This window comes from Dendropsophus ebraccatus, chromosome 1, assembly GCF_027789765.1.
Source record: "Dendropsophus ebraccatus isolate aDenEbr1 chromosome 1, aDenEbr1.pat, whole genome shotgun sequence".
Lineage (NCBI taxonomy): Eukaryota > Metazoa > Chordata > Amphibia > Anura > Hylidae > Dendropsophus > Dendropsophus ebraccatus.
The window spans coordinates 223026423-223053178 of NC_091454.1; the positions used below are offsets into that span (position 1 = coordinate 223026423).

Here is a 26756-nt window from a genome sequence, read left to right on the forward strand (position 1 = left end):
GTGACAGGAGAGGAGGGCACAGCTGGAGGGGTGACGGGAGAGGAGGGCACAGCTGGAGGGGTGACGGGAGAGGAGGGCACAGCTGGAGGGGTGACAGGAGAGGGGGCCACAGCTGGAGGGGTGACAGGAGACGGGAGCACAGCTGGAGGGTGACAGGAGGGCACAGCTGGAGGTGACGAGAGGTCAGTCATAGGAGTTCAGTCAGTCAGTACAGATAGGGAGTCACTGACACTGTGGAAGGAAAGGACTGGATGGAGAAAAACAGCTTGAGCAGCGGTGCCAGACTCGTGCTCCCCCCCCCCCTCCTCCAGCTGGTGTGAAACTACAATTCCCATCATGCCTGGTCAGCTATAACCGGAGCTTTACTGGTCCAGCCATGATGGGAATTGTAGTTGTGAAGCAGCTGGGGGGCCGCAGGGTGACACCTGTGAGGTAGAGCATGAAGGACTTGAGTCCATCTTTTGTGGTCCCAGAGATAACATAGACTCTGAGGACCATCGCTGTATGGACCCTTGGATATTCTGGGAAACATATGTAGTGGCTTTTGGCCCGGCATAGATACCTTAGTCAGAGAAGCTCCCATGGACGTTTCCCCTGTGGAAGCCATCAGGACCACCAGTGACTGTGTGGTCAGTGGGAGTGAAGGGGCCGTGTTACCTGGTACATACAGACAGCGCACAGTACCACTTCTCTGACTGTTTATTGACAGATCATTTACAGTATCCTTCTCCACACCCAACCAGCGATAGAGCGACAGATCTGGGAATTCATGAAGGCGTCGGTCAGCAGCAGGTCCATGATATAACCCTGCAAGGACAGGACAGTAAGTATGTGCCCCCTTACAAGCTGGCACCAGGGGCAGGAGGGTAGAGGGGGTACCTGGATAGCGTGGGAGATGCAGCCGTGGGTGCGGTGGGTGTACCCCACAGTGTTCAGAGCCTCCCAGGCAAACTCCTCGCTGGACTTCACCAGGATGGTGGGTTCCGGATTATGTGCCATGTTGGTGGACACCAGGTGCGCCAGGACTGACTTGGGACACAGCACAACCGTATGTAAATGAGAGAGATCAAGCCGTCTTCTGATTGGCTGATAGTGCTCAGGATAAAATTACATACACCAGATGTATGAGGTTTATTGGATCAGTCACTACTCTGATATATCATATATTATGCTGCAGTCACCTCCAGAGCTGCACTCACTATTCTGCTGTGACATCATTGTTTATACTGCAGTGAACCAGCAGGGGGCAGTACAGATATGTAAGAAGCTATTATAGTATAATATTATAGCCTGTAGTGTTAGACACTTGATCACTTTGCAGCAATTTTGACTTACTGCCTTTTTGTACCTGTGAATTGTTACAGGTTGTCCGCCTTAAATCAACTACCGCAGGATAGGGGACAAATAAAGAGATTGTGGGGGGGTCCGACCTCTGTACCCCCCGGTGATCTCCAGAATGTCCCTGGCTCCTTTATTTTGAGTAGAGTGGCGGGTACGGCATGTGACCTGCGGCCCTATTCATTCCTATGGAGCTGTACTCTGCTCTTTCCGGCGGCCCCATAGGAATGAATAGGGCCGCAGGTCACATGCCGTACCCGCAGCTCTATTCAAGATAAAGGAGCCGGGGGCCATTCTGGAGATCACCGGGGGGTACGGAGGTCGGACCCCCCACAATCTTTTATTTGTCCCCTATCCTGTGGTAGTTAGTTTAAGGTGGGCAACCTGTTTATGAGATGACAATAGTGTGTGGCAGGATCTCCTGCCGCCCCTCCAACCCCCATGTGTACCTGGACTATTATCCCGTCACGTCTGTACTCAAAGTTCAACGAGCGAGAGAAGAAATCCATAAAGACCTGAAAAAGAGAGAGGAGAGTGATGTCATAGTGATAATAGCAGGTGACTATGAGGAGGAGAGTGATGTCATAGTGATAATAGCAGGTGACTATGATGAGGAGAGTGATGTCATAGTGATAATAGGTGACTATGATGAGGAGAGTGATGTCATAGTGATAATAGCAGGTGACTATGATGATGAGGAGAGTGATGTCATAGTGATAATAGCAGGTGACTATGATTAGGAGAGTGATGTCATAGTGATAATAGCAGGTGACTGATGAGGAGGAGAGTGATGTCATAGTGATAATAGCAGGTGACTATGATGATGAGGAGAGTGATGTCATAGTGATAATAGCAGGTGACTATGATGAGGAGAGTGATGTCATAGTGATAATAGCAGGTGACTATGATGAGGAGAGTGATGTCATAGTGATAATAGCAGGTGACTATGATGAGGAGAGTGATGTCATAGTGATAATAGCAGGTGACTATGATGATGAGGAGAGTGATGTCATAGTGATAATAGCAGGTGACTATGATGATGAGGGGAGTGATGTCATAGTGATAATAGCAGGTGACTATGAGGAGGAGAGTGATGTCATAGTGATAATAGCAGGTGACCAGGATGTGTTATGAGAGTGATGTCATAGTGATAATAGTAGGTAACCAGGTTGTGGTATAAGAGTGATAAGAGTGTTCCCTTTAATTTCTTGAGCAGTGTATATATATCTGTGCTGTGACTTTTCCTTTATGGCCATCATACACAATGAAAATGCAACATGAATGCATCAGTACATCACAGCAATTAATCATGTAATTGCCATCCATTGTGTTAGCGCATTTATTCTCCAGTGTGTGTGAACACATGTCTACGGAGCTCCTCCTAATCTGCTCTTATTACCTGTATTAATTGCACCTATTTGAACTTTTTACATGTGTAAAAAAACACCTGTACAAGCACAAAATCAACCTCTCCACCATGGCCAAGACCAAAGAGCTGTCTAAGGACACCAGGAACAAATTTGTAGACCTGCACAAGGTTGGGATGGGCTATAGGACAATAGGCAAGCAGCTTGGTGAGGGGGCAACAAGTGTCAGCACAATCATTAGAAAGTGGAAGAAACACAAGCTGACTGTCAATCTTCCTCCGTTTGGGGCTCCATGCAAGATCTCACCTCATGCGTTAAAGATGATTCTAAAAAAGGTCTGAAATCAGCCCAGAACTACACGGGAGGACCTGGTCAAAGAGCTACCATTATATTACCGTCAGTAACACACTATACCGTCATATATTATCCTCTGGGGGATGCAAGGTCCCCTGCTCACATCAGCACATCTCCAGGATGATCCAGAGGAGGCATGGGAGAAGGTCATGTGGTCAGATGAGACCAAAATAGAATTTTTGGGTATCAATTCCTTTCACCGTGTTTGGAGGAAGAAGAAGGATGAGTACAACCCCAAGAACACAGTCCCAACCATGAAACTTGGGGGGAACATCATACTTTGGGGGAGCTTTTTGGCTCCGTATTTAAGGGAGGATGAATGAGGCCATGTATTGTGAGATTTTGGACAACAACCTCCTTCCCTCAGCAGGTATTGAAGATGGGTGGTGGCTGGGTCTGGGTCTTCACAGCCAGGGCAAGTAAGGAGCGGCTCCGTAAGAAGGGTTCCTAGGTCCTGGAGTGGCCGCCAGTCTCCACACCTAAAACTAATAGAAGAGCTTTTTGTCCCCAAACAATAGAACTGTTGTGATGTCACACAGTAGAGATAGGGCCCTATTCCACCGGACGATTATCGTTCGCATAATCGTTAACGATCTCAAACGACCGCTATTGCGAAAGACCTGAAAACGTTCACTCATTTCCATGGAACAATAATCGTTACGTCATCGAACGTCATCTTATTCAATGCGAACGATTTGCGAACATTTTGCGAACGAGCAACGATAAAAATAGGTCCAGGTCTTATAAAGCGATCAACGATTTCTTGTTCGGTTGTTAATCGTTAACTGCTATTTAAACGAATGATTATCGTTTAGATTCTAACAATTTAACGATAATCTGAACGATAATCGTCCGGTGGAATAGGGCCCATACCTAGTGGGGCCAGCGAGTACCCTCCACCACCTGGGGCGCGCTCCTTGCCAGAAGGTGAAACACATCCATTCATCCACTATCAGCCGGACTTGAGAAGAAACTACGAAAACCGCACCATCCCGGTACATCTAAGCAGGTCGGTTACGTGGAAACGCATTGTATAACTAGCGCATGTGCGAGTAATCCCTGGAATCACTATTACGATTGTTCCTATACTGTATACTCCTGATCGCAACGAACGATGTGTACATACACCTAAAGGATTAACAACGATTTTATGGTCGGTTCAAAAGATGCGACCAAGACACGGATGAATTTTTGGTAGCCGCTTCCTGCATACACACCGGAAGATTAGCGATCAAATTCGAATGATATAACGATTTTCCATCGCACGTTCATCAGACAGGTGGCGTATGTGTATGTTGTTGTTTTTTTTTTTTACTTCCTTTCCGCCCCTGTATATTGGTGACTATAGTGATAATACAGCTGCTGGTGATAATGATCAAAATCTGTTATTTATACCGATAATACTAGAGCTGTGGGCGATTACAACAACGATGGTGATAGCGATGCTGGTGGTTATAGGGATTAGATTGATGGCGGTGATGATAGTGGTGATTGTAGTAATCTGTTCGGGTTCGGCAATATTCTCCGAAACCGATTCCTTAGCGTTTGACTCCCGGTGTCTGGAGAAGTTGGAGTCTGCTCTAAAGAGTTTTGGAAAACATAGATACAACCATAGGTTACAATGGTGATAGCGATAATAATGAGGATTATCACCAGGGGCTTCTGCCTACAGCTGTGTATTATTCTCTGATAGAAATCTGTGGGACATCCTCAACCTCTCATTGTTGGTCAGCCATAAGTTGTGTATGGGATTCCTCCGGTACCTTAGTGCTGCCGTACATGGCCACCATAGGGAACGGCCGGGCCCCGGTAGCGGAGGACACGTTTATGATGACTCCTCTCTTCCTATAAAGAGAGAAGACAATGCCAGTCAGCATCACAGTTATATATGTGTCATCATGTACAGGGAGGGAGGGGGGAACTGCTGGTGTGTAAAGCTGATTGTAACAAAGTAGCAAAAATAATAAGTTAAAATGTCTCCCCACACCATCATACCACTACACCACCACCACCACCATACTACTACACCACCATACTACTACACCAACAAACTACTACACCAACACCACCACCATACTACTACACCACCACCACCATACTACTACACCACCATACTACTACACCAACATACTACTACACCAACACCACCACCATACTACTACACCACCACCACCATACTACTACACCACCATACTACTACACCAACAAACTACTACACCAACACCACCACCATACTACTACACCACCACCACCATACTACTACACCACCATACTACTACACCAACAAACTACTACACCAACACCACCACCATACTACTACACCACCACCACCATACTACTACACCACCATACTACTACACCAACATACTACTACACCAACACCACCATACTACTACACCAACATACTACTACACCAACAAACTACTACACCAACACCACCATACTACTACACCAACATACTACTACACCACCATACTACTACACCAACAAACTACTACACCAACACCACCATACTACTACACCAACATACTACTACACCACCACCACCATACTACTACACCACCATACTACTACACCAACATACTACTACACCAACACCACCATACTACTACACCAACATACTACTACACCAACAAACTACTACACCAACACCACCATACTACTACACCAACATACTACTACACCACCATACTACTACACCAACAAACTACTACACCAACACCACCATACTACTACACCAACATACTACTACACCACCATACTACTACACCAACATACTACTACACCAACAAACTACTACACCAACACCACCAAACTACACCAACATCATACCACTACACCACCACCATACTACTACACCAACATACTTCTACACCACCACAACCATACTACTACACCAACATACTACTACACCAACAACATACCACCACCATACTACTACACCACCATCACCACCATACTACTACACCACCACCATACTACTACACCACCACCACACTACTACACCAACATACTACACCAACATCATACCACTACACCAACATACTACTACACCACAACAACCATACTACTACACCAACATCATACCACTACACCAACACCATACCTCCGCACCATTCCTGGTAGAACAATCCTGGTCATCTGCAAAACAAGTGTATTGTATTAGAGCAAAAGAATATCACCCTGCAGGAGGAGGAGGAGACACATAGCTCCTTCTATCTGTATCACCCTGCAGGAGGAGGAGACTCATAGCTCCATCTATCTGTATCACCCTGCAGGAGGAGGAGGAGGAGGAGACACATAGCTCCATCTATCTGTATCACCCTGCAGGAGGAGGAGGAGACACATAGCTCCTTCTATCTGTATCACCCTGCAGGAGGAGGAGGAGACACATAGCTCCTTCTATCTGTATCACCCTGCAGGAGGAGGAGACTCATAGCTCCATCTATCTGTATCACCCTGCAGGAGGAGGAGGAGACACATAGCTCCTTCTATCTGTATCACCCTGCAGGAGGAGGAGGAGACACATAGCTCCTTCTATCTGTATCACCCTGCAGGAGGAGGAGGAGACTCATAGCTCCTTTTATCTGTATCACCCGGCAGGAGGAGGAGACTCGTAGCTCCTTCTATCTGTATCACCCTGCAGGAGGAGGAGACTCATAGCTCCTTCTATCTGTATCACCCTGCAGGAGGAGGAGGAGACTCATAGCTCCTTCTATCTGTATCACCCTGCAGGAGGAGGAGGAGGAGACTCATAGCTCCTTCTATCTGTATCACCCTGCAGGAGGAGGAGGAGACTCATAGCTCCTTCTATCTGTATCACCCTGCAGGGGGAGGAGACTCATAGCTCCTATCTGTATCACCCTGCAGGAGGAGGAGGAGACGCATAGCTCCTTCTATCTGTATCACCCTGCAGGAGGAGGAGGAGGAGACTCATAGCTCCTTCTATCTGTATCACCCTGCAGAAGGAGGAGGAGGAGACTCATAGCTCCTTCTATCTGTATCACCCTGCAGGGGGAGGAGACTCATAGCTCCTATCTGTATCACCCTGCAGGTGGAGGAGACTCATAGCTCCTTCTATCTGTATCACCCTGCAGGAGGAGGAGACTCATAGCTCCTTCTATCTGTATCACCCTGCAGAAGGAGGAGGAGGAGACTCATAGCTCCTTCTATCTGTATCACCCTGCAGGAGGAGGAGGAGGAGGAGACTCATAGCTCCTTCTATCTGTATCACCCTGCAGGAGGAGGAGGAGGAGACGCATAGCTCCTTCTATCTGTATCACCCTGCAGGAGGAGGAGACGCATAGCTCCTATCTGTATAACCCTGCAGGAGGAGGAGGAGACTCATAGTATCATCCTGCAGGAGGAGGAGAAGGAGACTCATAGCTCCTTCTATCTGTATCACCCTGCAGGAGGAGGAGGAGGAGACTCATAGCTCCTTCTATCTGTATCACCCTGCAGGAGGAGGAGGAGACACATAGCTCCTTCTATCTGTATCACCCTGCAGGAGGAGGAGGAGGAGACTCATAGCTCCTTCTATCTGTATCACCCTGCAGGAGGAGGAGGAGACTCATAGCTCCTTCTATCTGTATCACCCTGCAGGAGGAGGAGGAGGAGACGCATAGCTCCTATCTGTATCACCCTGCAGGAGGAGGAGGAGACGCATAGCTCCTTCTATCTGTATCACCCTGCAGGAGGAGGAGGAGGAGACTCATAGCTCCTTCTATCTGTATCACCCTGCAGGAGGAGGAGGAGGAGACGCATAGCTCCTATCTGTATCACCCTGCAGGAGGAGGAGGAGACGCATAGCTCCTTCTATCTGTATCACCCTGCAGGAGGAGGAGGAGACTCATAGCTCCTTCTATCTGTATCACCCTGTAGGAGGAGGAGGAGACTCATAGCTCCTTCTATCTGTATCACCCTGCAGGAGGAGGAGGAGACGCATAGCTCCTTCTATCTGTATCACCCTGCAGGAGGAGGAGGAGACTCATAGCTCCTTCTATCTGTATCACCCTGCAGGAGGAGGAGGAGGAGACGCATAGCTCCTTCTATCTGTATCACCCTGCAGGAGGAGGAGACTCATAGCTCCTTCTATCTGTATCACCCTGCAGGAGGAGGAGGAGGAGACTCATAGCTCCATCTATCTGTATCACCCTGCAGGAGGAGGAGGAGACGCATAGCTCCTTCTATCTGTATCACACTGCAGGAGGAGGAGGAGACGCATAGCTCCTTCTATCTGTATCACCTTGCAGGAGGAGGAGGAGACTCATAGCTCCTTCTATCTGTATCACCCTGCAGGAGGAGGAGGAGGAGACTCATAGCTCCTTCTATCTGTATCACCCTGCAGGAGGAGGAGACTCATAGCTCCTTCTATCTGTATCACCCTGCAGGAGGAGGAGGAGACGCATAGCTCCTTCTATCTGTATCAGCCTGCAGGAGGAGGAGGAGACGCATAGCTCCTTCTATCTGTATCACCCTGCAGGAGGAGGAGGAGACTCATAGCTCCTTCTATCTGTATCACCCTGCAGGAGGAGGAGGAGACGCATAGCTCCTTCTATCTGTATCACCCTGCAGGAGGAGGAGGAGACTCATAGCTCCTTCTATCTGTATCACCCTGCAGGAGGAGGAGGAGGAGACTCATAGCTCCTTCTATCTGTATCACCCTGCAGGAGGAGGAGGAGACGCATAGCTCCTTCTATCTGTATCACCCTGCAGGAGGAGGAGGAGACTCATAGCTCCTTCTATCTGTATCACCCTGCAGGAGGAGGAGGAGGAGACTCATAGCTCCTTCTATCTGTATCACCCTGCAGGAGGAGGAGGAGACGCATAGCTCCTTCTATCTGTATCATCTGTATTGGGTATATGGAGGTTACTTACATGAACCATGGAGAATACATTGCAGTTCATAATGTCTTCTATTCTCTGGAAATTGAACGTAAAGGAAAAATATGATTATTTCTGAAAAATATTGTATTGGAACAATATCAATACTGATCCACTGTAATCATCTATATCTATTATTGCTCTCGGGATTTATTTTGTGTGTTAATTCGGGATGTTTCTACTTCTGTCTATAAGTAGGGGGCAATGCGGCATGGCGTGAAGTATGCATGGCCACATATTGTAGAGCATCGTTAATAGGTGGTAAGTCTTCTCACATGCGCCATCACTGACTCCCCCACCTCGGAGGTGACTTCTTCTTATACCATCAGGGTATGTTCCCACTATGCGCCACGTGCCGGAATGTTTAGCAGAGGCCGTGCGGTTGACTCCGCATGAAGTCCGACCTGTCCATAGATTCTTTCGGCTAATGGCAGATTGAGCTTCAGAATATCATTAAGTCTATGGGACAGACGGAACTTTAAGTCAAGTTGGCCATGCGGCCTCTGCTTGAAATATTGGCGCATGTTCCGTAGTAGGAACATACCCTCATGCTCTATCTGTATCCTTCATATGTGTCGGTCTTCTCCTTACAGTTATGGGTTTATATGCAGACGGTTTTCTCTATAAGCAGTAATCATGGAACTCACCTGGTTTAGATCCGGGGTGTCAAGAAATCTTCCTGGTATACCTAAACTCATGCCAACGTTATTCACTGTAAGAAGAGAAAAGAGCGGGTAATCTGCTATCACTGGTGTCCGGCTCTACTGGTACACGGCCCGTCAGCTAATGGGGAATATCGTTATTGGTGACAAAAATACCGTGAGCCTAATTCCAGGAGACAAATAGATTGATGAAGAAATAGATTGATATGAGCTAGATAAATATGGGATTGATATGAGACACACAATATGGACAATAGTATTGGGCTGTAGATCTTAATTGGGTATGCCGCCTTCATTTAATTTACCCCCTATGCTCAGTATTATTTGGAAGTAGATAGGAACCACAGCAATTGTGCCATACAGTAAAAACAATGCAGAGTTACAGAACAGGTCACTGACTCCATAACTGGAGAGACCAAAGTTCATGGTATCAGCACAAAGACTGTGCCGCTGGGAGCTTCATGATGAAGGTTTCTATGCCTGAGCAGCTGCATGCAAACCTTCCATCACCAAGCACAATGGTGAGCATCAGATGAAGCACAGAAATGCCTGACCTAACTGTGATCCCTGCCCTCTCCCCCAACATCAGTGTATGACCTTACGATTCCTCTTCTGGATGAAAAGAATATTTGGTAAATTGGTGGCAACCCTCCTTGATCCACGTTACAAGTGAGCAATTTCCTTCCACCCACAGAAATTGATAGTAGAATGCAGGATTTTGACACAGTGCTCATTGACCAACTCGAGACCAAACAAATCTTTTGGGTTTTTCACATTCTAATGTCACAGTGGAACGGCGTCAGCAGCGCGGCAACAGTAAAATCACAAGTAGCCGCCACAGCGGTCAGTGTGGCAGGACCTTACTGGGTGACATTTGGCAATCAATTTTTACCACCTCACCAATGTCGGCAAGGCAAGGCAGCATTATGACACACAGAGACCGCCTTAAGACCATGGTGCATGACTATCTGCGCCTCAACATCGATGTTTTTGGACTAACCTATTCTGGATGAAAGGCCTGAGCTTGCTCGACACGCCATAGAAGTGTTATCTTGCCCAGCAGCCAGTGTTATCTCGGAACGCACATTCAGCACAGCTGGCGGGGTGATAACTGAGAAATGTATCCGTCTATCCTCTGACAATGTGGATTGTTTGACATTTATAAAAATGAATCAAGCGTGGATCTCTGACCATTTTGTTGCCCCGGTTGCCGATGTCACTGACTAGTAAACTGTAGCATGTCTTCTTGACAATGTGAAATACACATTTCCACTACACTACATATCACGTCTGTAGTTCCTATGCCTGCTGCTTCTAAAATTTGGATTCTACTGCTGCCCACAGCTAGCGTTCCAAGTGTTACAGCTGAATATATTTAGGAAAAATACACCTGTATGAGCCTGATGCGCACTGCATACACCTCTTTCTCCTCATCCTCTTTGTAGCCTCCAAATGGTTATTTTTTAAATGCCTCCATCTCTGCTGCCATGTTTTGCTACCTAATTTAGTTGAACCACAACCTTCATGTTCCCCGCTGGGATCTTCTCGCTGCCACCAATGGTACCAATTTATCCTAAGTGGACAAAAGCTAATTTTTGTCAGTTTTCATTGCTAAATAATTTTAATTTATTTTTTTAAAAAGATCTCCACAGGTTTTTCAAGAATCAATCCTTCGTACATTGGAGTTCGTTGTTGAATTGATCCTGAGTGGGCAAAAGCTAATTTTGGTCTGTTTGTATTGATGAATAATTGTTTAAAAAAATAATCTCAACATCTGTAATATGAAGCTATCCTTAGTACATAGGAGTTGGTTGTTAAATGAATTCTGAACTAGAGCTGGTAAGCGAGCAGCAACAGGTGTAGGGAGATAGAAGAAGTGGAGATTAGAGATGAGCGAACCGGGTTCAGGTTTGAGTCGATCCGAACCCGAACTTTCGGCATTTGAGTATCGGGGGCTGCTTAACTTGGATAAAGCTCTAAGGTTGTCTGGTAAACATGGATACAGCCAATGACTATATCCATGATTTCCACATAGCCTTAGGGCTTTATCTAAGTTCAGCAGCCACCGCTAATCAAATGCCGAAAGTTCGGGTTCGGATCGACTCAAGCATGCTCCAGGTTCGCTCATCTCTAGTGGAGATAGATTTGTCTACCAATGGTACTGCCATTTAATCTACTCCAGCCTGCAGAGGACACTGCACGCCCTACAGCTATGCCACTGCTTGCAAGCTGTGCTCATCTTTTCAGTTATCCATTGAAACAAATGCAGTATTTTACACTCTTAATTTTTTTTTCCGGTCATCGTTAGAACGAAATGTTCTTTTTAAAGTTGTTCCATGTTTCCACTTTACTCTTCTGGATAGTAATTCCAGCTTCTCCTATCATGTATAGGTGCAAAAATTAACCTGAACATCTTCCTTTGACTTTAATGGGGTTCGAAACCCGAACCGAACACACCTACTGTTTGAGGTTTAACTCGAACATTTTACTGTTGGCTCATCACTAGCCTGGTGTAGAACATTGGATATTTGGCCCTAATTTATTTGTAACATTGGATCTGAAGCCTACCTAGAAGGCCGATATCCAGATCCTTCAAGGCCTTCTCCACCTTTGGATAAATGTCAGATCCTCCCGTGAAATCCACCTGGATGATTTTGGTTTTTTGTTGGGTCTGTTTTTCTATAGAGATAAGAGACATAGGAGAATTAGGGCTTCATCCTTCATATTAGATGTCCTTGACTTCTTGATTTGATATCATGGTTGGGATCTCCTCGTCACTTACCTATCTCCTTTGCCACTTTTTCTAGTTTCTCCTCTTTTCGACTGATGAGGACGACATCGAAGCCCCTCCTGGCCAACTACAGAGATGATATGGAGGAATGAGGAAGGGATAACTGATAGATATACAGACGGCTAGACCAGAGTCTACTAACCTCCATGGCGTACGCCTTCCCGATTCCATCAGTTGCCCCAGTAACCACTGTGGGAGAAGTTAACAGAATATACTCAATGTAATCTTATCATTCACATAAAAATATGAATACCCTAAACCATGGGTCCCCAAACTGCGGCCCTTTAGCTGTTGCAAAACCATAATTACCATCATGCCCGGACAGCTAAATCTTTGGATTTGGCTGTCCAGGCATGATGGGAAATGTGGTATTGCAACAGCTGGAGGGCCACAGTTTGGAGACCCTTACCCTAAACCATCAGTAGAATTTTTAGACACTGTTACTGGGAACATAATGGGGATCACTATGACTGGCACTGTTACTGGGGACATAATGGGGGATCACTATGATTGGCACTGTTACTGGGGACATAATGGGGATCGCTATGACTGGCACTGTTACTGGGGACATAATGGGGGATCACTATGATTGGCACTGTTACTGGGGACATAATGGGGATCACTATGACTGGCACTGTTACTGGGGACATAATGGGGGATCACTATGATTGGCACTGTTACTGGGGACATAATGGGGATCGCTATGACTGGCACTGTTACTGGGGACATAATGGGGGATCACTATGATTGGCACTGTTACTGGGGACATAATGGGGATCACTATGACTGGCACTGTTACTGGGGACATAATGGGGGATCACTATGATTGGCACTGTTACTGGGGACATAATGGGGATCGCTATGACTGTTACTGTTACTGGGGACATAATGGGAATCACTATGACTGGCACTGTTACTGGGGACATAATGGGGGTCACTATGATTGGCACTGTTACTGGGGACAGAATGGGGGTCACTATGATTGGCACTGTTACTGGGGACATAATGGGGATCACTATGACTGGCAGTGTTACTGGGGACATAATGGGGATCACTATGATTGGCAGTGTTACTGGGGACATAATGGGGATCACTATGACTGGCACTGTTACTGGGGACATAATGGGGATCACTATGATTGGCAGTGTTACTGGGGACATAATTGGGATCACTATGACTGGCACTGTTACTGGGGACATAATGGGGGATCACTATGATTGGCACTGTTAATGGGGACATAATGGGGATCACTATGATTGGCACTGTTACTGGGGACATAATGGGGGATCACTATGACTGGCACTGTTACTGGGGACATAATGGTGGATCACTATGATTGGCACTGTTACTGGGGACATAATGGGGATCACTATGATTGGCACTGTTACTGGGGACGTAATGGGGATCACTATGACTGGCACTGTTACTGAGGACATAATGGGGGATCACTATGACTGGCAGTGTTACTGGGGACATAATGGGGGATCACTATGATTGGCACTGTTAATGGGGACATAATGGGGATCACTATGATTGGCACTGTTACTGGGGACATAATGGGGGATCACTATGACTGGCAGTGTTACTGAGGACATAATGGGGATCACTATGACTGGCACTGTTACTGGGGACATAATGGGGATCAATATGACTGGCACTGTTACTGGGGACATAATGGGGATCACTATGATTGGCACTGTTACTGGGGACATAATGGGGATCACTATGACTGGCACTGTTACTGGGGACATAATGGGGATCACTATGACTGGCACTGTTACTGAGGACATAATGGGGGATCACTATGATTAGTACTGTTACTGGGGACATAATGGGGGATCACTATGATTGGCACTGTTACTGGGGACATAATGGGGATCACTATGATTGGCACTGTTACTGGGGACATAATGGGGATCACTATGACTGGCAGTGTTACTGGTGGCATAATGGGGATCACTATGACTGGCACTGTTACTGGGGACATAATGGGGATCACTATGACTGGCACTGTTACTGGGGACATAATGGGGATCACTATGACTGGCACTGTTACTGAGGACATAATGGGGATCACTATGACTGGCAGTGTTACTGGTGACATAATGGGGATCACTATGACTGGCAGTGTTACTGGTGACATAATGGGGATCACTATGACTGGCACTGTTACTGGGGATATAATGGGGATCACTATGACTGGCACTGTTACTGAGGACATAATGGGGATCACTATGACTGGCACTGTTACTGGGGACATAATGGGGGATCACTATGATTGGCACTGTTACTGGGGACATAATGGGGATCGCTATGACTGGCACTGTTACTGGGGACATAATGGGGGATCACTGTTAAGCTTCATTTACATGTTCCATGTTCTGTACGTTTTTTTTTTTAAATATTTATTTTATTTTGAAACAGATATAATTAGTGTGAAGGGAGACCAACTCCCAACAAGGAGAACAGAAAAGGATACAATAAAATAACATAACTTCGCCATCTACAGATTATTCAAGTATACAATGTCAACTAGAATATTGTGAAGACACACAGACCAAAGAACAGTCAATGGCCAAAAACCCCTTCCCTCCCCCCTCCCCTATGCTCACAGTCCTTCACTCCTTGACCAACCGCTCCCAAATCAACACCTCAGCCAACATTCTACTATTGTCGCGACTGCACAGGTATTTTTAGTTTTCCCAAGGTACCCGCCAAGTCTTTTTTCATATACCACAGTGTATCTTTAAATGGTAGCATAAGTTTAGTAATGTGATAGTGGGGCTCTTTATGACTGGATCTGGGCTGTGTGTGTGTGTGTGTGTGTGTGTGTATATATATATATATATATATATATGTATATATATATATATATATATATATATATATATATAAATAAATATACACACTACCGTTCAAAAGTTTGGGGTCACCCAAACAATTTAGTGTTTTCCATGAAAAGTCCCACTTCTTCACCACCATACGTTGTGAAATGAATAGAAAATAGAGACAAGACATTGACAAGGTTAGAAATAATGATTTGTATGTGAAATAACATTGTTCTTCCATCACACTTTGCTTCCGTCCCAGAATCCTCCTTTTGCAGCAATTCCAGCATTGCACACCTTTGGCATTCTAACTATTAATCTGTTGGGGTAAGATGGAGAAATTGTACTCCACGCTTCTAGAAGCAGCTCCCACAAGTGTGATTGGTTGGATGGGCACTTCTGGCGTACCATACGGTCCAGCTGCTCCCACAACAGCTCAATGGGGTGGTGATCTGGTGACTGCGCTGGCCACTCCATTACCTATGATAGAATACCAGCTGCTGCTTCTGCTGGAAATAGTTCTTGCACAATTTGGAGGTGTTTAGGGTCATTGTCCTGTTGTAGGATGAAATTGGCTCCAACCAAGCGCTGTCCACTGGGTATGGCATGGCGGTGCAGAGTGATAGCCTTCCTTATTCACAATCCCTTTTACCCTGTACAAATCTCCCACCTTACCAGCACCAACCCCAGACCATCACATGACCTCCACCATGCTAACAGATGGCGTCAGGCATTCTTCCAGCATCTTTTCATTTCTTCTGCGTCTCAAAACGTTCTTCTTTGTGATCCAAACACCTCAAACTTGGATTCATCCGTCCACAACACTTTTTTCCAGTCTTCCTCTGTCCAATGTCTGTGTTCTTTTGCCGATCTTAATCTTTTTCTTTTATTGGCCAGTCTCAGATATGGCTTTTTCTTTGCCATTCTGCCCAAAATCCCGCAGCCGCCTCTTCCCTGTAGATGTTGACACTGGTGTTTTGCGGGTACTATTTAATGAAGATGCCAGTTGGGGACCTGTGAGGCGTCTGTTTCTCAAACTAGAGACTCTAATGTGCTTATCTTCTTGCTTAGTTGTGCAACGCGGCCTCCCACTTCTTTTTCTACTCTGGTTAGAGCCTGTTTGTGCTGTCCTCTGAAGGGAGTAGTACACACCGTTGTAGGAAATCTTCAATTTCTTAGCAATTTCTGGCATGGAATAGCCTTCATTTCTAAGAACAAGAATAGACTGTCGAGTTTCAGATGAAAGTTCTCTTTTTCTGGCCATTTTGAGCATTTAATTGACCCCACAAATGTGATGCTCCAGAAACACAATCTGCTCAAAGGAAGGTCAGTTTTGTAGCTTCTGTAACGAGCTAGACTGTTTTCAGATGTGTGAACATGATTGCACAAGGGTTTTCTAATCATCAATTAGCCTTCTGAGCCAATGAGCAAACACATTGTACCATTAGAAGACTGGAGTGATAGTTGCTGGAAATGGGCCTCTATACACCTATGTAGATATTGCACCAAAAACCAGACATTTGCAGCTAGAATAGTCATTTACCACATTAGCAATGTATAGAGTGGATTTCTGTAAAGTTAGGACTAGTTTAAAGTTATCTTCATTGAAAAGTACAGTGCTTTTCCTTCAAAAATAAGGACATTTCAATGTGACCCCAAACTTTTGAACGGTAGTGTGTATAATAATGGTGTAGTAGTGTATGTAGAGGTGTAACCGGATGGGTTTCTTCACAATAGTGTAAACATTGGAGGATACAGTTGTTGCTATTGTTCTATGGCTGAAAGAACCTTGTAGCTGTAGTTGTAAAACTTGGTCCCCATTGTGCTTGGTAAATATGTACAAGGCCGGGGAAACATCAGATAACTTCCATTCATGGTCATCAGTGGTCTACATAGACATAGAAGCACATCACCCCCCACCCAAACTTACTATAAAGGTCGGGGGTATGTAGCTTCTAGTCAGCCTCAGCTGGGACCATGGATGGAAGGTGCCCAGCACCCTGGAGGTCATCGAGGGAGATGGGCGTATATTAGACCATAATATACAATGGGCATCTGTACCATCTGTAACTACAGCTAAGTATTGTTTTCTGTATTAAATCTCTTATTTTTGGTGTAGTAGTGTATCTACAAAATTTGGGCTAAGTGTATATATAGGTCAGGGTGTATTAGTGTATATACAGGACATTGTGTAGTAGTGTATATACAGGTCATGGTGTAGTAGGGTATATCCAGGTCATAGTGTAGTAGTATATATACAGGTCATGGTTTAGCGGTGTATAAACAGGTCATGGTGTAGTAGTGTATATACAGGGTCTGGGCTATGTGTATATACAGGTCATGGTGTACTAGTATATATACAGGTCATGGTATAGCAGTGTATATACAGGTCTCGGTGTAGTAGTGTATATACAGGGTCTGGGCTATGTGTATATACAGGTCATGGTGTACTAGTATATATACAGGTCATGGTATAGCAGTGTATATACAGGTCTCGGTGTAGTAGTGTATATACAGGATCTGGGCTGTGTGTATATACAGGTCATTGTGTAGTAGTATATATATACAGGATCTGGACTGTATATACAGTATTAGGAGAAGTATATGGTTCCCTGGTAGTCCCGGTGTACCCCGTCCCTCTTACCTGCCCATCCTCCATACTGCTTGAGGTTAGTCCTCCACCACCGGGACAGTAGATGGTTCCTCACCCCGCTCAGCAGAGTCCAGACCTGTTTTAGCACTAGATATGATAGAGCCAGGAGCCCCAGCAGGTGGAGCCACTGAGAGAACCTGGACTCCTCCATGTGATGTTCCTGTGGATCCTGCGAGTTCTCACTTGCGTTGATCCTGCGATCTCTCGTCTGCGCTGACCCTGCGATCTCTCGTCTGCGCTGACCCTGCGATCTCTTGCCTGTGCTGACCCTGCAATGTGACTGCAGCGCTGCCCCTCCCTTGTCTGGTAATACACGATTACAGACAAAGAACCCTCCATTTAACCCCTTCTTTTCCATGTGGGACGGTGTGCGCTGTAATGTAATCTGCCTAGAATCACATGGAGATCATACGTACAACTTCCCTAAAGGGGAATTCTATATATAGGAATGTAATCATGTGATCCCTCTTTTCTTATCCACAGAAGTTCCTACACTCATCCTGGGCGACTTCCACATCCCTGTAGATATTCCATTCTCCTCCCGCCTCTCAGCTTCTCTCTCTAACCTCCTCATTCGGCCTCTCACAGCTAACAAAGGGCCCTATTCCACCGGACGATTATCGTTCAGATTATCGTTAAATCGTTCAAATCTAAACAATAATCGTTCGGTTGAAATGCAGTTAACAATTAACGACCGAACGAGAAATTGTTGATCGCTTTATAAGACATGGACCTATTTTTATCGTTGCTCGTTCGCAAAACGTTCTCAAATCGTTCGCATTGAATAAGACGTCGTACGCAATAGCGAATAAATAGTGAAGAAAAACGTTCGCAATTACGATCATAAGTAACAATTATCATTCCATGGAAATGAGTGAACGTTTTCACGTCTTTCGCAATAGCGGTCGTTTGAGATTGTTAATCGTTAATGATTATGCAAACGATAATCGTCCGGTGGAATAGGGCCTAAACTCTCCCACACACAATGGTGGGAACTCCCTGGACCTGATCTTCTTACGCCACTGTTCAGTTTCAAACTTCACAAATGGTCCATCAGAGTTATCCGACCACAACCTCCTCTCTTTCACAGTTACTAACATCTGCCCCCGTCCTGACACCCCTACCCCATACATATACAGAAATCTGTACAGTATGAACACTCACCAAATCATAGACTCCCTAAATCCTCACTGTCCCCAATCTCATCCCTCACCTGCCCAAGCATGGCCACACAACACTACCACAACACCCTGAAAATGACCCTAGACTCTGTAGCCTCCCCTACTCTCCGCACACCCCGCCACAGATGCCGGTAGCCCTGGCACACGCCGAGAACTCGCTTTCTTCTGCGGTGCTCTAGGACGGCTGAACATCTGTGGAGGAAATCTAGAACCTCAGCAGATTCCCTTCTTTACAAATTCACTCTCAAATCTTATTACTCTGCCCTTCACCTCGCCAAACAATCTTATTTCACCTCTCATCTCCTCACTGTCAAACAATCCAAAACGCCTCTTCGATACCTTTAACTCTCTTCTTAAGCCCAAGTCACCCATCACTGACCTCTGTGCTGAAGATCTGGCCTCCTACTTCAAATCCAAAATTGGCACCATCTGTTCTGACCTCATGTCCCAGCCCCAAAGCCCCATAGGTCCCATCCCCTCTCCCACCTTCTCTTCTCTCTTAGCTTTTGACCCAGTGACAGAGGAAGAAGTCGCCAAGCTCCTCTTGTCCTACTACCTGCCCTAGTGACCCTATTCCCTCACACCTCCTCCAGTCCCTCTCTCTCGCTGTCACTACTCACCTCACCAAAATATTCACCCTCTCCCTCTCCATACTACATATCTGTAGTATGTGACACTGTAGACCATCAGCTCCTCCTCTCCATGCTCTGCTCTCTTGGTCTTAATGACTCTGTTCTCTCCTGGTTTTCTTCCTCTCTGACCGCTCCTTCAGTGTATCCTTCTCTGGCTCTACTTCTTCTCCCCTACCTCTCTCTGTTAGGGTCAGTCCTGGGTCCCCTCCTCTTCTCCCTCTATACAGCCCCCATCGGACAGACCATCAGCAGGTTTGGTTTCCAATACCATCTCTCTGCTGATGACACCCAGTTATACACCTCCTCTCGTGACATCACCCCTGCCTTCCTACAAAATACTAGTGACTGTCTATCTGCTCTCTCTAACACTATGACCTCTCTCTTTCTCAACTGAACTTATTGTATTCCTTCCCTCCAACCAACCTAATCCCAACATCTTACACTCAGTCTGTGGTACTAGCATAACTCCTGTGCATCAGGCTCGATGTCTGGGGGTCATGCTAGACTCTGATCTATCCTTCACTCCCTATATCCAAGCTCTTGCACGCTCCTGTCATCTACATCTCAAAACATCTCCACAATCCGCCCATTTCTCACCACTGACACCGCTCAGACTCTGTCGCCCTCATCCATTCCCGTCTTGACTACTGTAACTCCCTACTAATTGGTCTTCCTTTCTCTAAGCTCTCCCCTCTCCAGTCTATCCTGAACGCAGCAGCCAGGCTCATCTTCCTCTCCAGACGCTTTACCGACGTCTCCCCCCCGTGCCAGTCACTGCAATGGTTAGCCATTAAATCTAGAATCCACTTCAATCTCCTCACCCTCACCCATAAAGCTCTCCACAACTCTGCCCTCCATACTTCTCCTCCCTCATCTCCACAACTCTGCCCTCCATACATCTCCACAACTCTGCCCTCCATACTTCTCCTCCCTCATCTCTACAACTCTGCCCTCCATACTTCTCCTCCCTCATCTCCACAACTCTGCCCTCCATACATCTCCCTTATCTCCACAACTCTGCCCCCCATACATCTCCTCCCTCATCTCCACAACTCTGCCCTCCATACATCTCCTCCCTCATCTCCACAACTCTGCCCTCCATACATCTCCTCCCTCATCTCCACAACTCTGCCCTCCATACATCTCCTCCCTCATCTCCACAACTCTGCCCTCTATACATCTCCACAACTCTGCCCTCCATACATCTCCCTTATCTCCACAACTCTGCCCTCCATACATCTCCCTCATCTCCACAGCTCTGCCCTCCATACATCTCCCTTATCTCCATCCTTCCCGTGCTTTACATTCCGCTAATGATCTTACACTAACATCTTCAATAATCAGAACCTCTCACTCCAGCCTCTTGAACTTCTCTCGTGCTGCACCAGTTCTCTGGACGCTTAACCTAAAGACATCAGACTTATACCCAACACCCACAGTTTCAAGTGCGCCCTGACACTCATCTCTTTAGGCTTATAACATTCCCTAATCTCATCTCCCTCTCTGCTACCCCTTCTCCATCTACTCTATAACCATGTGCCATGTACTTATTACCTGAACTCAGACAATGGCGTGGGGCTGGCTCGCCCAATCACCTATAGGCACTTTGCAATTCTATGTACAATGGCTGGACCATCGGCAAATAAAGCCCTTGTTGCCCAGTCATCCTAGTCTGTACGCTCCCGCGAGCAGGTCTCTAACTCTGTTTCATTTTTATTTCATTTATTGTATAATGTAATAGAAATATAACCTGTATTGTGAACATATATTTTTTAACCCCTTCCCGTCAGCAATCTGTATATATACGTTCCCGCAGCTGACTCTCATTAACTCCTTAAACGCTGTGATCTACAACGATTGTGGCGTTTAAGGTGCTCAGTGACAGATCAAGCATCTGTCACTGAGTGATCTGGACCCCCGAAGCCATGCTGCAGGGGTCCCGATTGCATATGCCAACAGGTGGGGGTAAGCTCCTTACCTCCGTCCTGTCGGTTCGGCGATCTATGTATAGAGTCTGCTCTCAGGCAGGCTCTATACATAGATCGCCGATAACACTGATCTATGCTATGTTATGGCATAGATCAGTATATGCAATCTAATGGTTGCATATTTTACAGTAAATGAAAGTTAAAAAAAAAAAGTGTATTAAAAACCCTTATAACCCCCCCCCAATAAAAGTGTAAAAGACCCACTTGTCCATTATAAAAATAAAAATATTAATCAATCAATAAATAAATAAACATATTACATATCATAGCGTGCAGAATTTTACAATCTATTAAAATATAACATTATTGATCCCGCACGGTGAGCGGCGTAAACGGAAACAAACAAAAAAAAAAAAGCACCAGGATTGCTGATTTTATTAAACTATATATCACAAAAAAATAAAAAGCAATCAATCAATTTTTCTGTTACACCAATATGATATTAATAAAAACTAGAGATCATAGCGCAAAAGATCCCTGTAAGTTCTTTGACGGTTTGCTGACGTCTGTAGGGAGTGCGAGTGATCTAAAGGCCCTATTCCACGGAACGATTAACGTTCATAAACTCGCTCGTTAACGATCACTAAACAATTTTTTTAGGGAATGATAAGACATAACGATATATGTAGTGTAACGATTATTTTGCGGTCGTTACATGGTCGTTTAAAACGTACGCCGGGGTGATCATGACCATACGACTCACCTCCTTTTTTTAAACCTTTTTACGAACGGCTGAAAAAGATTTCTAATTTTACAAACCGATTTGCGAATTAACTTTCAAAGAACAACAATTTTTTTTCGACATGCTGAAAAACAATTTTGAACGACGATATAATGATTTCGCCTTTGTCGTTCGCTCGTTTACACCAATTCCACAAAGCGATTATCGTTAACAAGCGGTCGCTTGAGCGAGTTTATGAACGCTAATCATTTCGTGGAATAGGCCCTTTAGGATCATCCAGGCAGCCCCTTCCGCTGCTCCTCGCTCGGTGTCTCGGTGCCGTGTGATACGGCCTTTCAAGTTCAGAGTTTCAGAGTGAGAAGTTGAAGGACCAAAAACTTGCTCGGGCCAGAGAAATATAACATATATGATCCTGGAAAACTATTTACTGTATCATGATGACAAAAAAAGAAGAAGTAATAATGCAGTTAGTTGTACAAAATCCCTATCTTCTTCTTCTTCTTCTCCTTCCCCGAACTGCTTTGCGCACAGGCTCCGTTCAAACTGCATTTCGAAGCCCTCGGCGGTGTGAGGTGTGCTATCTATTTTTTGTTTCGATTGGATTTGTCGTTTTTAAGAAATTTACGTTGAAACACCCCTAATTTCCCATAGAAAATAATGGCCCATTGGAAATAATGGCCACACTCTAACCACTAACAGCCAATCACAGCACATATGCAAATAGCTGAAATATAGCAGCCAATAGGAACTCTAAGGTCCTGTCAGTCAATGTATTACAACATTCACACAGTCACATGTCCACTATTGGCCAATAGAAGATGTAATATGTAGTAGGTTAACGATTTTGTCTCACTGACATGAGTAAGATTGTCATGGTAACCGAGCAATGATCTTTACCATTATAAGTAGCAGAGTTCAGTTAGTAAAATAGCAGAGCTGAGGCAGGCATGTAGCAGGGACGGTACACAAGCCGCTCTTAAAGAGACAGTACCCAAGCCGCTCTTAAAGGGACGGTACCCAAGCCGTCCTTAAAGGGACGGCACCCAAGCCGCTCTTAAAAAGACGGTACCCAAGCCGCTCTTAAAGGGACAGTACCCAAGCCGCTCATAAAGGGATGGTACCCAAGCTGCTCTTAAAGGGACGGTACCCAAGCCGCTCTTAAAGGGGCGGTACCCTAGCAGCTCTTAAAGGGACGGCACCCAAGCCGCTGTGTAAGAGGAATTAGATAAGTCGCTCTTACAAGGACGGTAACCAAGTCTCTCTTACAGGGACGGTACCCAAGTCGCTCTTGAAGGGACGGTAACCAAGTCGCTCATAAAGGGATGGTACCCAAGTCGCTCTTAAAGGGACCCAAGTCGCTCTAAATGGGTCACATTAAGAGAGACCCGGGTCCCTTTAACCCCTTAAGGACGGGGCCAGTTTTCGTTTTTGCGTTTTCGTTTTTTCCTCCTTGTGTTTAAAAGGCCATAGCACTTGCATTTTTCCACCTAGAAACCCACATGAGCCTTTATTGTTTGCGTCACTAATTGTACTTTGCAATGACAGGCTAAATTTTTGCGTAAAGTACACTGCAAAAGCAGGAAAAAAATTCAAAGTGTGGTGAAATTGAACAAAAAAACGCTTTTTTTAAAAAAATTAGGGTTTTTTTGTTTTTACGCCATTCGCCCTGGGGTAAAACTGACTTGTCATGCATGTTCCTCAAGTCGTTACGATTAAAACGATATGTAACATGTATAACTTTTCTTTTATCTGATGGCCTGTAAAAAATTCAAACCATTGTTAACAAATATATGTTCCTTAAAATCGCTTTCTTCCCAGGCTTATAGCGCTTTTATTCTTTGGTCTATGGGGCTGTGGGAGGTGTCATTTTTTGCGCCATGATGTTTTCTTTGTATCGGTACCTTGATTGCGCATATACGACTTCTTGATCGCTTTTTATTACATTTTTTCTGGATTTGATGCGACCAAAAATGCGCAATTTTGCACTTTGGGATTTTTTGGCGCTTACGCTGTTTACCATGCGAGATCAGGAATGTAATTAATTAATAGTTCGGGCGATTACGCACGCGGCAATACCAAACATATTTATTTATTTACTTTTATTTATAACATGGGGAAAGGGGGGTGATTCAAACTTTTTTTTAGGGGAGGGGGCTTATTACTAATAAAAATACTTTTTTTTTTTTTTTTACACTTATACTAGAAGCCCCCCTGGGGTTAAGGTTATTCCCACTGGGGTTAGGGTTATTCTCCCCCTGGGGTTAGGGTTATTCCCCCCTGGGGTTAGGGTTATTCCCCCCTGGGGTTAGGGTTATTCCCCCTGGGGTTAGGGTTATTCCCCCCTGGAGTTAGGGTTATTCCCCCTGGGGTTAGGGTTATTCCCCCTGAGGTTAGGGTTATTCCCCCCTGAGGTTAGGGTTATTCCCCCCTGGGGCTAGGGTTATTCCCCCTGGGGTTAGGATTATTCCCCCTGGGGTTAGGGTTATTCCCCCCGAGGTTAGGGTTATTCCCCCCTGGGGCTAGCGTTATTCCCCCTGGGGTTAGGGTTATTCCCCATGGGGGACCTTTAGTATAAGTGCATTGATCTCTCATTGAGATCTTTGCTGTATAGTAATACAGCAAAGATCAATGAGATCTGCACTCGATTGCTTTTGGCTGCTGCAGCCGAAGGCATCCAAGTGCTAAGCCGGGATCAGCGCCATTTTGGCGAAGACACCCGGCCGGTAAACATGTGTAGATCGCTCCTCCGGGACAACGTTAAGAGCGACCTGTGTCCCTTTAAGAGCAACCTGGGTCTCTATAAGAGGGATTTGGGTCCCTTTAAGAGCGAACTGGGTCCTTTTAAGAGGGACTTGGGTCTCTTTAAGAGCGAAATGGGTCCCTTTAAGAGTGACCTGGGTCCCTTTAAGAGCGAAAAGGGTCCCTTTAAGAGCGAAAAGGGTCCTTTAAGAGCAAAATGGGTCTCTTTAAGAGCAACCTGGGTCCCTTTAAGAGCGACCTGGGTCCCTTTAAGAGCGACCTGGGTTCCTTTAAGAGCGACCTGGGTCCCTTTAAGAGTGAAGGGACCCAGGTGGCTCTTAAAGCGACCCAGGTCGCTCCTAAAGGGACTCATGTTGCTCTTAAAGGGACGGGAGCCAAGTTGCTCTTAAAGGGATGGGACCCAAGTCGCTCTTAAAGGGATGGCACCCAGGATTAAAGTTTCTCTTAAAAGGAAGTCACTGGTAAAGGGGCGCTCTTTTCAAGCACTATGTATTTCCCTGGAAATGCAAATCTAGTTGGGAGTTGTTTTCCGAGTGTCAGGTTCCGGCAGCTATGCCCTGTTTTTGTAGCACCTTGGTACACCAGAGAGCGATAATCTGCCCGATCAGGCCGATTCAGCAGATTCTGAATCAGTGTAATGACGATAACAGTCAGCTGAAGAGCCGCTCATCGACTGCCAACCATGCACTTGTGGTGCGTGCTCAACTGGTCACTTGCTAGATGGTACTGTGGGACGCCACTACTGTGGTGGTTAATCGGCTAAATATAGCTCAGCCAGATGGTTATTTGTCGTGATGCCAGTGCAGAATCAGCACACAGGTATGGTGGCACATCTGCTTTTATTTTTTTTGAGACTGGCTAACCCTTTCCCCAATGGTCCGTGACCTGCCGGGTTGTGATGGGTCCCTTGGGCGCTTATCACGGTGGTCCGGTGTGAAGTTGGCATACAAGTAGACAATACTTTAGACTTGACTGGACTAGCTCTGAACCGAGAAATGAAGAGATAGTGAACGTAAAGTAGCAGTGCTGACTTGGTTGCGTGCTGAGAATGATAGAGTGAGCTGAGAGCAGTGGAGAAGACTAGGTTGTGAAAGCTCAGAGTAGTGGAGAGGAGTTTGTCTTGAGCGTCCCTACCCAATTTAATACTGTGCTCTGCTGGAACTTTAGAAGAAAAAGAACAGAATACTTGGAATGAGACCTTTTGTTGCTGTACCACCTGTTTCCCTACAGTGTCGGGTGACACAAACACCAGTACTAGTTACCTGAGTTGAGTGAAGTGACCGAGAGTGTCCTGTTGTCACCTGCGTTGTGAGCCATGATGGGAATTGTAGTTGTGAAGCAGCTGGGGGGCCGCAGGGCGACACCTGTGAGGTAGAGCATGAAGGACTTGAGTCCATCTTTTGTGGTCCCAGAGATAACATAGACTCTGAGGACCATCGCTGTCTGACAGATACAGGGAGCACTCTCTCGATGGACCCTTGGATATTCTGGGAAACATATGTAGTGGCTTTTGGCCCGGCATAGATACCTTAGTCAGAGAAGCTCCCATGGACGTTTCCCCTGTGGAAGCCATCAGGACCACCAGTGACTGTGTGGTCAGTGGGAGTGAAGGGGCCGTGTTACCCGGTACATACAGA

General features: G+C 45.8%; 1 protein-coding gene across 1 annotated transcript; it reads right to left on the bottom strand.

Annotated features, from left to right (window-relative positions):
* Nucleotides 1–714: 714 nt before the first annotated feature.
* On the bottom strand, nucleotides 715–26556 carry LOC138785141 (very-long-chain 3-oxoacyl-CoA reductase-B-like). The gene is made up of 12 exons (XM_069960734.1): nucleotides 26382–26556; nucleotides 17868–18179; nucleotides 12538–12620; nucleotides 12387–12462; nucleotides 12173–12283; nucleotides 9590–9654; nucleotides 8937–8981; nucleotides 6166–6200; nucleotides 4823–4904; nucleotides 1788–1853; nucleotides 880–1029; nucleotides 715–807 (listed from the first exon to the last, which is right to left on the bottom strand). The coding sequence occupies exons 1-12, from the start codon at nucleotides 26554–26556 to the stop codon at nucleotides 715–717; spliced, it is 1293 nt and encodes a 430-aa protein (XP_069816835.1).
* Between the last annotated feature and the right edge of the window lie 200 nt (nucleotides 26557–26756).